Raw genomic sequence first — 13741 nt, 5'->3', positions numbered from 1 at the left:
ATTTAACCAGACATCTGCTATTGAGTGGGAGCTATCTGAGATGTAATCAAATAGGGAACATTAGAAGATATTCAAGAAGGATTTATGAAAGTGATCTATATGTCAGATATTAAGGAACTGTGTATCAGTTGTCTTTGTATCTCACCATCTAATTTCGAAATTCTATGAGATGGTGCTTACTTTGGGGGTGGATGAATTATTGTATAATAATTCAAGCTCTACCAGAGAAGAACTATAACTTGGTCTATTCGAAAATACCAGAAAGTTATATCACTGAAGAAAAGTCTACACTGTATTATCTGAATTACATATTTTAAAATATGAGAGATATGTCCTCTGTTAATTCAGATGTACTTTTAAAACAGTAAAGATTTCAGTATCCCTTGATGAGTAAAGCATATAGTAAAGGATGTTTCATAAGAGTTTTTATGAACTAGTTTCCAGAAGTTTGGGTGGATTCAAATATACTACACTTGATCTGAAGGTCAAGACATCAGATTGACCTATTTGCGCAGTTTGTTTTATATTAGTGCAAGTGGGAGTTTGTTGGGTTTTATGCCCTAAATAAAACTCTTTACAATCTGATTAGTTATCAATATAAGAAATTTGAAGTGATTGATGTTTGCATGAATTTTACATGCTAATGGTTTAATATGTTTAATATGTTTATTACATTCATACACACAAAATCAGTTAAATCCAGATCATATGTTTATTCACAATTACAGTATCGTCAACACAGTGGAATGTGATTGTGATCATATGAATCAAAAGTTTTGGTCCCTGTTTCATCAGTGTTATTGGATTTACACTAATGTGATAATCAGCGATGATGTGTACTTACACTTGGAGTAAGTGTTATGTTCTTTCCAGGACATTAGTAAAGTATACTAGTTTCGAATGTATGGAGTATACATTGGACTGGACCGATATTGCAACTAAGTTAAGATATTACAAACTTACCGTTATACATATCTTTCCAAGTCAATATCAGTAGTTGATCTTAAGATTAAAAGAATCTAAATCCTGATATGCTTGGGCTCAACTCAGGAGTGCTATTCATGTTCTTAGATTTATTAGTTAAGCCTACTTTCGGGTCAGGGTGATACGTATATTTCGAGAACATGATAGTATGATTGAGTGGGAGTGCTGAACATAAATATGGAATCTATAGCTTCTACTGGTGTATAGAAGTCAAGTGATGATTCCCTTCGAGCTTAGCAAATAGAAGTAAATGGATGAGCTCTTGTTTAACTGACTAATTATTAGATCACTAAACACCATTTACAGGTAGCTAAGTGTTTTAAGGGGCAAAATACATTGAGGGGTGAGAACGGTAAAGAAATCCCATCTCGATGTAGATCATCTATATAGAGGATCTTTAAATCACAATAAGATTATAACAATGGTTAGATGAGATAGTATATTGATATCGTGGAACATACAATATGCTCTATATAAGTCTGAGAGTGCAATTCTAAGTTCTAAGAGTGGATTCAACGAAGAATTAATAAGTAGGAATTTACTTGGTAAATTTGGTTCACTTATTGGAAGCTCAACATATAGATCCATGGTCTCCATTCTAGTTGAGAACATTCTCGCTTGTAAGACTCATTAATTGATGCGTGATTGATCAATTATAATTCTAAAGTTAGACTATGTCTAATTTTATGAATTTTCACTAAGCAAAGTGGGTGAAATTGTAAAGAAAAGAGTTTTCTAGGTTTATTTATTTATTAATGGACTTTATATGTCTAATTAATAATTAAATTAAATGACAATATTATTTAATAATCTATTTTAGTTATTAAATAATTAGTTTTGGCATTTAAAAGGTTAGAATTGGAAAATTGGCGTTTTTGAGAAAATAGAGATAAAATTTGATAAAATTGCAAAATTAAGTGAGGCCCATTACAACACCATGGCCGACCACTTAAGTTGATTTTTCAAATTAATATTTTCATTATTTTAATGCCAAATAATTCTAAACCTAAACCTAGTAGTTGCCTATAAATAGAAAGTGATGGCTCAATCAAATACACATCTTTGAATAAGCCTTTCTGACAGAAATATCTCTCTTCAGAAAAACTGAGCCTTCCCCACTTTCTACACCTTGGCCGAAACCCTCTCTCTTTTCTCCTTCATCTTTTTCGTGACCCTAGTGAAATAGTAAGTGCCCACACACAGCAAGCAGTAACTCAATCATAGATTGGAAGACTGTGAAGGATCAAACTTGAAGAAGAAGGACATTCAGGCTCAGATCTTGATTATACTCTGCTACAGAAAGGAATCAAGGGTTAGAGATCTGAGTGGAAGGAGACATTAATTCCGCTGCATCAATGTAAGGTTTTCTTAACTTTATATGTGTTTAATTTATCGTTTTAGAAAGTTCATATTTAGGATGTTAATAAACATACTTGTGAGTAGATCTAAGATCCTGGTAAAATAATTTCCAACAGTCACAACCTACTGAAACTGATGAGGAAGGTAATAGTAAGGTAAAACCTGAACTTAATTGGACTATTGAAGATGAAAAATTGTCTGGTTATAATAATAAGGCTTTACATGCTATTTTTAATGGTGTTGGTGAAGGCTTTATTAAATTAATTTTATCTTGTGAATGTGCAAAGGAGGCATGGGAAATCCATCAAATTCAGTTTAAAGGTACCGCTGATGTGAAAAGATCACGTTTTACCATGTTACAAACTAAATTTGATGAATTAAGAATGTCAAAAACTGAAACTTTGCCTGATTTTTATGAAAGATTATCTAATATTTCTAATGAGTTTTTTTGCCTTGGGAGAAAAATTAAATGAATTTGTCTTGGTTCGGAAAATTGTTCGTGTGCTTCCTAACAGGTTTGACACAAAATTGCTAGCAATGGAAGAGACAAAAGACTTTGGCAAAATGAAGGTTAAGGAACTCATGGGTTCTTTAAGAATTTTTGAGTTAAATCAACAGATCAAGAAAAAGAGTAAGCAAAGTTTCTCGAATGAGAAAAGCGAAGGTATTGCATTCAATGCCTCTGAAAATATTGTTTCTAATGACAAAAATGATGATGAAATGACCTTGTTGGCAAAAAAATTCCAAAGATACATGAAATTTGTTAGAAATAAAAAGAATTTTTCAAAAACCTCAAAAGGTAACATTTCAGGTAACAATCCCTCTAAACCTTTTTCATCTAACTTTAAAAAAGGCATTCTATCCAGAGAGTGTGAATATTTTGTCATACTCAATCAGAATGTGTCAATACCTTAAAGAAAAATAAAAAGGGATTGAATGTTACTTAGAGTGATAATTCTGAAAGTAATGAAGATGAAAAAGAAAAGGTTGCTCTAACAAATGTTTTGTCAAGAAATGTGCAGGAAAAAGAAAAAACCATTTGCATGAATAATATCTTGATCAATGACAACAAGAAAGAAGCTGAATCCGAATCTAATGAGTCAGAAATTGATGAGAACTCTATGGCGGAATCTTACAAGGTAATGTTTGGTAAGTAGTTAGAAATATGTGTTGAAAACCGTTTCCTGGTTAAAGATAATAAAGACTTGTGTAACAACATTAATGAGTTGGAAGAAAAAATTAAATATTGTGAATCTGAACCGTCTTTAAAAGAGTCTAAAATTATTTCTTTGACTAAGGAACTTAAAAATATTTAAAAGAATGTCAAAATGTTAAATCTAGGTTCCAACATTTTTGAAAAAATTAAAAAATCAGGCCAAACTAATCATGCTGGTCTAGGTTATGTTTCTAATCCACATTTGTTAAATTTGATATTTTTGTTTCTGGAAGAACTGTTTCTACCTCTCAATATTCTGTCACTTCAGTAAAACACTCTGTTGTTACAGAAAAGAAACAGCACGGTAGGTTTGACAATTCCAAAGGGAATGGAAGACGTTTCATCCATATTTGCCATTTTTATGGGATAAAAGGTCACATTCGACTTAAGTGCATCACTATGCAAAACATGTTTAAATCTAATTACCTTGGAAATAAACATGTTTTACAAAAATAAAAATGGGTTGTCAAAAATAAATGTTTGGTAGGTTCTTCTTGTTTTAAAACTATTGCTACTAACATGTGGTACTTTGATAGTGGTTGTTCTAGACACATGACAGGTGAAAAAAGAATATCTTGTGAACATTAGACCAATGCAGTGTGGAGAAGTTACGTTTGGTAATGGTCTTGTTGGAAAAGTCATAGGGATAGGAACTTTCAATTTTGAAGGGCTTCCTAGACTAAAGAATGTCATGTTGGTTGATGGACTAAAAGCTAATATTCTTAGCATTAGTCAAATTTGTGATCAGGGTTATACTGTGAACTTTGATAGTAATTATTGTTATGTGTATAATATTCTTGATGAAATTGTCTTGCAAGGGCTCAAATCTAGTGTTCTCATACGAGACATTTTTGCATTCAATTCAAGTCTACTCAACTTAGACCAGCTAAATATCATAGCATATTTTAGACAAAATTAAACAAACTGCACCTTGCAGGAATAGAGAATTTCAACTAAAATGGCTCACATGAAAATCATATTTTTGATTTTCGGAGGTCTTATCAATGAAGTTCAAGAATTTCCAACAAGATCTAGAATCCTTAAATTGGGCTTTACAAGGGGAGACGAAAAAAATTTAAAAAATTTGAAATTTTAACCTAAAATTGAAGAACACTTGAAGAACTGATGGAAGCAGAACTCTCATACTCTCAGTTCTCTCTGATAGACGTGTAAAACAGTGTGGGAAAGTGATTAGAGGAGTTCTCTATTTATAGCAATTATTCTCCTCCACTCCTAAACCAATAAGGAGTGAATTTAAATATAAATTTTAAAAGAAAGATAAGAGAGAGAAAAATGCTATTATCTTTTACTTTTCTCTCTTTTCTTTTATCTTTAAATTTTGAATTCCCTATTTCATCAGGGAATACATTTTTCGAAATTCCTAATCCCACTAGCAGTCATTGAAGAACAAAAAACAATTGTTGAGATTGTCAAAATTGATGCCCACCTAGTAGTTTCGTATGAAATGGGGTTCACGTCATTAAGTCAACCTCACACAAGTTTAAAGTTGACTTTGGGGGAAAATTGTTTACCTAAAAACTGACCATGGTGATGTGGACATCAATGTTTGACACGTGGTAAGTAAAAAAATATCTCGGAGTTGAGTAGTCTCGAGTCATAATAGTCAACCTGGGAGGGGTCCCTAGCCCTACGCTTGGGTTGACTCTGAGAACTCTAAAATGGTTTTTTGGATCTTGCCAAGTTGTTTCTAACTCACTATCTTTCCGTATGTTGAACCAAAAAGACAAGAAGAATCCAAGTCCAAGGCTTGGAAACCAAAAAAAAAGACAAAACTACATCCCAGAAGTCAACCCGAGCGCCTAGGGTTTTCACCAAAAGCCCAGGTTGACATTTCCAACTAGAGTTTTAATTTTTGGGTCCCTCTTAGTGAAAATGGTTCAAACTTTGTATTTAGACATGAATAAGACCTATCACGAATATGTTAGAGGCATCATAATCAAAATTAGAATCAGAACACTTTCCGTTTGGGGCACCCGGACACCCAGACCCCGGGCTACTTGGTGATGCACCCACCACCCATGTTTACATTTTGTCAACCTAGGGTGCTTCCAACCATAATATTGAAGAAGTATCCCAAGAATTTTATTCTTCTCCATCCAAAACGAGGAATCAAGTACTTTCGGGAAGAAACAAATCAACTTGGAGGCCAAAACTAGGACCAAACACAGGTTGACATATTGTCAACTTGGGCCACTTCCAACAGCAGTTCAGATAAAGTCTTTCGGGCATATTCTCCGTTTTCATCAACAATTAAGATTTGGATGCTTTTGAAAAATAAACAGAGCCATCTAGGAGCCAGATTTGGGACCCAACACCCAGATTGACCTGGTGTTGAGCCCAGCGCCTAAGTTGATATATTGTTAACCTGAGCCATTTCCAAATAGTTTTTTTGAGAAGTCTTTCGAGCATATTCTCTGTTTTCACCAATAATTAAGATACGAGTGTTTTTGGGAATCAAACAGAACCATTTAGTGGCAAAAAGCTGGATCCAGTGCCCAAGTTGACACTAGCACTAGGCCTAAATGTCAACCTGGGCTATTTCCAATCAGTTTTCTTGAAAAGTGTTTTGGAAATCTTTTCTGTATTCAGAAATAACGAAGATACAAGTAATCTCGAGGAGAAAACGAGATCGTTTAAGGTCGAAATAGGGACCTAGGGCCCAGGTTGACGTGGGCACTAGGCCTTGCGCCTAGGTTGACATGGAACCTGGTTCGCATGTTTATGCTCCTTAAATACAAATTTTCTCTGGGCATTCTTCTTATTTTGGTAAAAAAAAAAATGGGATAGGAGACCTTGTTCGCAATCTCGAATGCCATAGAAATATTAAAACGAGCCATGTGAAACACCCCGAAGAGCACCCAACGCCCAAATTGACGTGTGACCTGGTGCGTTGGGTTCTACTTATTTGATTTCAATTTCGTCTCAAGTATCTGACTATTTTTTTTTTTTTTGTAGTAAATGAGAGCTACAACTTGTGAAAAGTCAAATTTACACTTTGATATTTCACCTCTCAACAAGGTGGAATATCGACAAAATTAAGAAGTTTCAAGTCTACCCAATTTCACAAAAAAACGACATCTTCGAGAATTGGTGAACAACATCATCAAAACTAAGAAATCGACTAAGTGATGTCAGTATGTCACTAAGGCATCAAGAAATACAAGTCTAGGGCATTTTTTTACTCACTCAGCGTCTAGGTTTACGTCAGTTTGTCAACTTGGGCACAGGGTGTCAACTTGGGTGTTAGGTCCTGAATAACATTCAATAAAACAATCATAACTCCCTCAATGTTGATTCATTGACGTGATTCAACTTGCATTTCAAAGCTCTTTCAAAGCTATTTCAAGTCATTTCTCACACCCATATTACAATTCCGAATATTTGAAGTCCATAATTCCTCCTCAAGACAAGAGCAATTTTTTCCTCAAATTACACGAAAATGATCCAATAGACGAGATTCAAGTTCTAAAAATTGACGATTTTCATCAAGAGTCAATTGTAGCCATTAGATCATCATCAATGACCAAGATCAGCCTAAAGTGTTTTTTTTTTTAAATATTTTTTTTATTATTTTAATAGGACATCATGTTGGGTTTTATGCCCTAAATAAAACTCATTTCAATATAATCAGATTTACTTATTAATATAGATCAGAAATAACATTTAATGTTGCATGGTTCACATGATTTATTTCATGATTATATGTACATAATGTATAAATTCATCTGAAACCCTTTTCACATACTTGATCCTGTTTATCGTGCCGTCAACACATTGGAAAGTAAACATGACTATGTGAATAAAGTTTCCTAGATTTATCAGACACAGGGTTTTACTGATATGATAATCTACAACAGAGTTTACTTGCATTTGGAGAAGTGCTATGTTCTTTCCAGAGCATTGGTTAAAGTAAAGCTCAGGTTGGATGCATGGAGTATGCATCGGAAGGGACCGATATTGAACTTTGACTTAGATTTAATCAAACTTACCGTAAAATCTATTCAAGTCAATATCGCCTAGTTGATCCTAGATCAAATGATCTTAATCCTGTTATGATTAGGCTCAATCTTGAAAGGCTATTCGTGTTCCTTGAATTGTTAGTTAAGCCTACTTTTAAGTCAGGGTGATACGTACTTTTTGGGAACACGGTAGTGCAATTGAGTGGGAGCGCTAGCATAAACATGGAATCTATAGCTTCTATCTGGCGAATAGTAAGCAAAGGATGATCACCTTCGAGCTTGACCAAACGAAAATAAATGGTGGAGATCTCATTTCACATAAGTTGAAATATCATTTATACGGGGTCAAGTGTTTTAAGGATAAAATACATAGTAGGGTGTTACGGTAATTTAATCCACTTTCTTGTGTAGATCATTCATATAGAGGATAATTGATCACATTAGGATTATAACAATGGATAACTAATGATGTGTCTATATGGTGGAACATATAGAGCATTCTATATACTGAGAGTGCAATTCTAAGTTCTATGCGTGGATTCAACGAAGAATTAATAAGTTAGTGAATTTTAGTGCTAAATTCTTGATCTACTTATTCGAAGCTCGGTTATATAGACCCATGGTCCCCCCATTAGTTGAGATAATATTGCTTGTAAGACTCATGTAATTGGTTTTGATTAATCAATTATAATTCACAAATGTCAATTTGTGAAATTTTCACTAAGTAAGGGCGAAATTGTAAAGAAAGAGTTTATAGGGGCATATTTGTTAATTATGATACTTTGTATGGTTCAATTAATAAATATGATAAATGACAATATTATTTAATAATTATTTATAGTTATTAAATAGTTAGAATTGATATTTAAATGGTTGAATTAGGAAATTGGCATTTTTGAGAAAATCAGATACAAAAGGTGTTAAAATTGCAAAATTGCAAAAAGCAAGGCCCAATCCATTAAAGGTATGGCCGACCACCTTTGTGTGTATTTTAAGTTGATTTTTTCATTATTTTAATGCCATATAATTCAAATCTAACCCTAGTAGAATGCTATAAATAGATAGTGAAGGCTTCAGGAAAATTAGACTTTTCTTTTGAGTCTTCTGGTTCAGAAAACCTGAGCCTTCTCTCTCCCTATCTTTGGCTGACCCTTCTCTTTCTACTTCCCTCTTCAATTTCGAAAATCTTAGTGTGAGAGTAGTGCCCACACACATCAAGTGATACCTCAATCATAGTGAGGAAGATCGTGAAGAAAGACATTCAACAAAAGGAGTTTCAGCATCAAAGATTCAGAGAAAGAGATCCAGGTTGAGATATTGATAATGCTCTGCTACAGAAAGGAATCAAGGGCTAGATATCTGAACGGAAGGAGTCATTATATTCCGCTGCACCCAATGTAAGGTTTCCTAAACTTTATATGTGTTTATTTCATCGTTTTAGAAAGTTCATATTTAGGGTGTTAATAAACATACTTGTGAGTAGATCTAAGATCCTGGTAAAATAATTTCCAACACATCATTCCCTATAAAATGAGAGTTCTACTAGTTCATTTTCCACATTCAAAAAAGAGCCCATAAGGTCATAGCATCTCTCTCTACTTTCTATCTCTAGAAATTAGAGCTCTTGCCTTAGTCAATTTTCTTGTAATTCTCGTGAGGAATAAAAACTCGAAGCAAACGCAACTTCATTACCGTCGCGATATAAGGAGTGAACTATAATAAATCTCGTGTTTCTCTATTTACTTACTTAACTTGTATTTCTTCTCACCAATCTAGCCAACGAGCGTTGACCAAATTTCTACGCCAACAATATTTAAAAATAATAATAAAAAATATATTCTTTTTGTATTTTGAAAAATAAATCTTTTCTTTTGCCCTTAACTTTTAAAAACTAATATATTTGTAAATAAATGTAAATTTTCAGTTAGGCCCTGGTAGCCCATGTTGAAATGAACGGGCTTCTCAGTTATAAGACGAGACCTATGGAAAAGCCCTGATAATAAGAACGAGGAAATCGAACGAAACCCCTGTCGGGTTTTGCAGAATCTGGAAAAATGGGGATGGAGAACTCAGCCGAGGCAGAGCAGACTGCCGTCGATACCACCTCGCCGGAGAATATTGAAGCCTTGCTTGAGGTATCTCGTTCTCTGTTTATTGAACTATTTTTTTACTATAAATTTATTAAACCACATACAAACTGAGCTACGCTGTTTATGTTATCTGCTTTTCTACTTTGGGCATAAAAGGCTGCTAGATATGGTGACATTGATGATCTCACAATCTTAGTCTCAACTGGCATTTCTCTCAATTTGAAGGACACACTGGGTCGAACAGGTTAGATTTTTCTTTCTTCATGTATTCATTAAAATTATTTACGATCATATTTGGATGGAGGAAATGGTAAAAATATGTTCTAGTTTTTTTTTTCTTAATCATTTTATTGGATAGATGAATTGATAAAAAATCTTTTTTCTGTTTTTGTTTTTACACGAAATGGGAATTTTGATTTTTTATTATATGTAATATGTATGTATCTATTTATTTTTTCTTCAATAACAAAACATCGTACATGTATTAATGTTTGAGAGTATTGAAAACTAGATGAAAACATCCATTAACTTACTTAAATAAGAGATAGATTCTTCCCACCTGTTTACATAGCATGCAGAGTCTTAGAGAAATGGCTTGGCTTGAAATCTGCATGGGTGACTCTTTGTTTTATCACAATGACTATTTTCAGGAAATTGTGTTTTTGCAAATATGTAATCTCTTCAAAGAGTATTTTAGCAAGGAAGAAAGTATATGTATGTTAACAAGTGCGTAATTGATTCAAGGTGGTTCACTCATATAGTCAGACATGTGGTTTGCTTCCATTAATGTCCAAGAGACTAGAGTTCTCCAAGATTTAGTGAACAATTCTCAGCTCATCTCAAAGCCATCCCACCCTTTACAAAAGCTTCCCTAACCAAACTACCCTAGGACCATTGGCCTCTTACCTCTCTTCGCATAAGTGAAACGTAGCAAGGACCTAACAATCAACTTCTAAATTTCTAGAAATATAATGCATTCCAAATTATGGTTTTGAATTTGCGAGTGTTATTAACTTCCTATTTACTTTGTCTTAAAAATTGGAGTGTGCACTACTTAAATGTAAAGATTTGAACTCTGGAAAGGAAGGGAAGCTTTCGGGAGGAAGAATAATAGCAATGTAGAAAGTGGGGTTTTCGCTATATAATGTTAGTTTTGAGTGAAATGAAGGTTGAAGTTGAAGGTGGTGCTAATTAGAGTATTGGTGGCTGTACATATATTGAACCCTAGGGATTTTATAGTATTTTTTTTTCCTTGCTACTTGATGATTGGTCAGTATTGTTGTTATTCGATACTAATAGCTTGTAAGCTTCTAGCTTATATTCTCCAAAAGTAGGCTTGTTGAAGAATTTATGCTAATTTTATGTAATGGCTGAAACATCAGTACCATTATCATACTGAAACCAATACAAGGATTCTTTTTATTTTAATTTGATAGAATTCATCCAAGAACCTTTCACCAAAACTAGAAAAACCCTCATTTATTTCCAAATCCTAGTCTCAATTAGAGACCAAGTCCAACACATTATAAATAATAACAGTAGCTAATTCAGGATAGCCAATCTTCCAGGAGTTTAAAACTGATTATTACAACTCAAATTCACTTATTTATATATTCTTAAAACTAACTACTTCTCCAACAGAATAAAATTCCTAACAGAAATCTAACAAACTCAAACAGAAACATAACAACACTAATAACTATAAGACTACTAAGACAACTCAGCTAAGTAAAACAACATAGCTTAGCTCAGTTAGTTATTCCTCTTGTTGTGCCTCGCATAAGTTGATAGTTAACATAACTTGACATTTTCGTGCAGCACTACATATGGCTTGTGCTAATGGATATCTTGACATCGTGGAATACCTAATCAGTAAAAGAGTGGTGAGATTCTTGCCTTACCAACATTCATTTTATTTTTTATTTATTTTTCATGTGGCTATTTGTTGAGTTGATATAAATGGCCGTTTTAGTCAGATTTCTTAAAGCCTTTAATTTGCTGCCTATCATTTTTTTTATGGTTCTTGAACTCTGTTGTATGAGACTCTAGATCCTCCGTGTAAAATCATGGTACTGTCCTTAGGTTTCCAATAAAAGTTCATATTGATTGTTTATTGAAATTTGAAATTCAAATATTCTTTTTGAGATGCTAAAAGGCACCAGTGGTGCCAAGCACCCTCCTACGTGTTAATATTGCTATTGGTCTAATTTAGTACCGGGTCTCATATAATTTAATATAATAGCTTTTAGGGAGTATCGCTAGCCAATCGTAAAGGGACACGTCTTAAGGGTGCTAGGCACCATTGGTGCCCAATAGCAATGCTCATTCTTTTTTCATATTGGGAGAGGAGGGTTGCAACTTAGGACCTTCTCTTTGTGAGGAGAGTTGTGAAACCACTAGACTATGCTTATAACCACTTGAAACTCAAATATTAAGAACCAACTTACTTTTACAATAAAGTTATAAAAGAAAAAGCATGGAAAGGAGGAATTATATTTCTGATTATTGCAAACTAAATTTACTTCGGTTTATCGTTGGAGATAAAGAAATTCTGCAACACAATGGACTCCAATTTATTTTCTTTCACATGTTCAGAAACTCATAAATAGTGTCTTTTTCCTTTTCTTTAGTTTTTTTAATGGTTATATTCTTCTTTTAAGCAGGAACTTAATCCTACTAATGCGGAGAACAACACACCTTTACACTGGGCTTGCCTTAATGGGCATGTTGAGGTATTAATAAAATTAATGTACAAGCTTTTTTCTTAAGCTATTCTCAAGTTCCATTGACCGAAATTCTTCCTTTTATACAGGTGGTTAAGAAATTGATCTTGGCTGGAGCTAGCGTAAGTGCACTTAATAGGTAAGTATTTTTTTTTTTTTTTGTTGTAATTTAATGAAGTTTATTTAAGGTCATTATTGTTATGGGTTATGTGTGCAGCTATGAGAGAACCCCAATGGATGAAGCAGTGAGTAATGGTAAGATGGATGTTATTGATGCCATCAATACTGCGGTTGCACAACTAGAACTTGCTGGCATCAGTGTATCCTAATCATGTATAGATGTACGTGTTCACTTCAATCATAAGTTTTGTTCGCACTTTTGGTAATCCACTCAATTAATGAGAGCTAGTAATGCGATTAGACTATTATTTGTTGGAAATTTTTAAGACTAACGTCCAGTATTCTGAATAGAGAATATGCCTCGAAAAAAAAAATAGTGAGTATGTGTTTTGCAAAATACAAAACTAATCTAAAATTATCTTTCCTTTGGATTTGGTCAACACATTTTAAAATGTGGATATTTAGTTATGTGATATCATATTTTGGATTATTTACTGTAATTATTCACAAAAAAAAAAAAAAAACGTGTAGTTGCAAGCTCATATTCTTAGAAAAATTCACAAAACTTGCTGGTGCTTTCTCCCTTCCTGAGCACACACGCCCATGGACTCCAATCACATCAAGCACACCACGACTGTTGGCTCCAGTCACCAAGGATGCCAACGGTCTCTCTCTCAAGAAATAACCATCCAAAACTACCATCTGATACAAAAGATTACCATTCTTCTATCACAAAGATCATAACAAATTCAATACTGCTTCAACAACATCAAATATATTGCAATAAAATGAAGACAACTCAAGTATAAGGTGAAGATCATCTTTCTCACTAGGGCACCTAATTAAAATTACAGAAAATGACCTTGAAATTGTCTCCAAAGATTTAAGGTGAGAATTTGAGTGAGTGATCTTCTACATTTAATGAAGAGTCTGTTAAAATCGTCTGCGTTGGGCTCACCATAAGTACAGTAGAACCTCTATCCAAGAATACACTTGGGACCAAGTAAATTATATTCTAATTGGGAGGTTATAACTAAATAGAGTTACACTAGAAAAAAAATTAAAGAACCAAAAAATATCAATGTAATAATAATAACAATAAATAATCATTAATACTATATCGTAATAGAAATATTTTAGAGTAAATATAATTTCATACATGTATTATAATTTAAAATAAAATTATTAATTTTACATAAATAAATTTACAAAATACATGTATATATTTTATTAAGATGTAATTATTCTTATATAGAGGTATACTTTGTT

At 33.3% G+C, this 13741-nt stretch overlaps 1 protein-coding gene across 1 annotated transcript; it reads left to right on the top strand.

Moving 5' to 3' along the window:
• Positions 1-9516: 9516 nt before the first annotated feature.
• LOC133032905 (uncharacterized) lies at positions 9517-12798 on the top strand. Its single transcript, XM_061107371.1, has 6 exons — positions 9517-9674; positions 9786-9873; positions 11448-11512; positions 12293-12361; positions 12442-12491; positions 12570-12798. The coding sequence occupies exons 1-6, from the start codon at positions 9594-9596 to the stop codon at positions 12679-12681; spliced, it is 465 nt and encodes a 154-aa protein (XP_060963354.1). The 5' UTR covers positions 9517-9593; the 3' UTR covers positions 12682-12798.
• The last annotated feature ends 943 nt before the right edge of the window (positions 12799-13741 follow it).

Source organism: Cannabis sativa, unplaced genomic scaffold, assembly GCF_029168945.1.
Source record: "Cannabis sativa cultivar Pink pepper isolate KNU-18-1 unplaced genomic scaffold, ASM2916894v1 Contig1, whole genome shotgun sequence".
NCBI classification, from domain to species: Eukaryota; Viridiplantae; Streptophyta; class Magnoliopsida; order Rosales; family Cannabaceae; genus Cannabis; species Cannabis sativa.
Note: the sequence above shows the minus strand (reverse complement) of the source record. Positions and strands in the feature narration are given on the sequence as shown.

Coding starts and splice junctions, on each gene's coding strand:
- LOC133032905 (XM_061107371.1), top strand. CDS start 9,594: ATGGGGATGGAGAACTCAGCCGAGGCAGAGCAGACTGCCGTCGATACC. Junction 9,874..11,447: donor GGACACACTGGGTCGAACAG/GTTAGATTTTTC, acceptor ATTTTCGTGCAG/CACTACATATGGCTTGTGCT. Junction 12,362..12,441: donor GCCTTAATGGGCATGTTGAG/GTATTAATAAAA, acceptor CCTTTTATACAG/GTGGTTAAGAAATTGATCTT.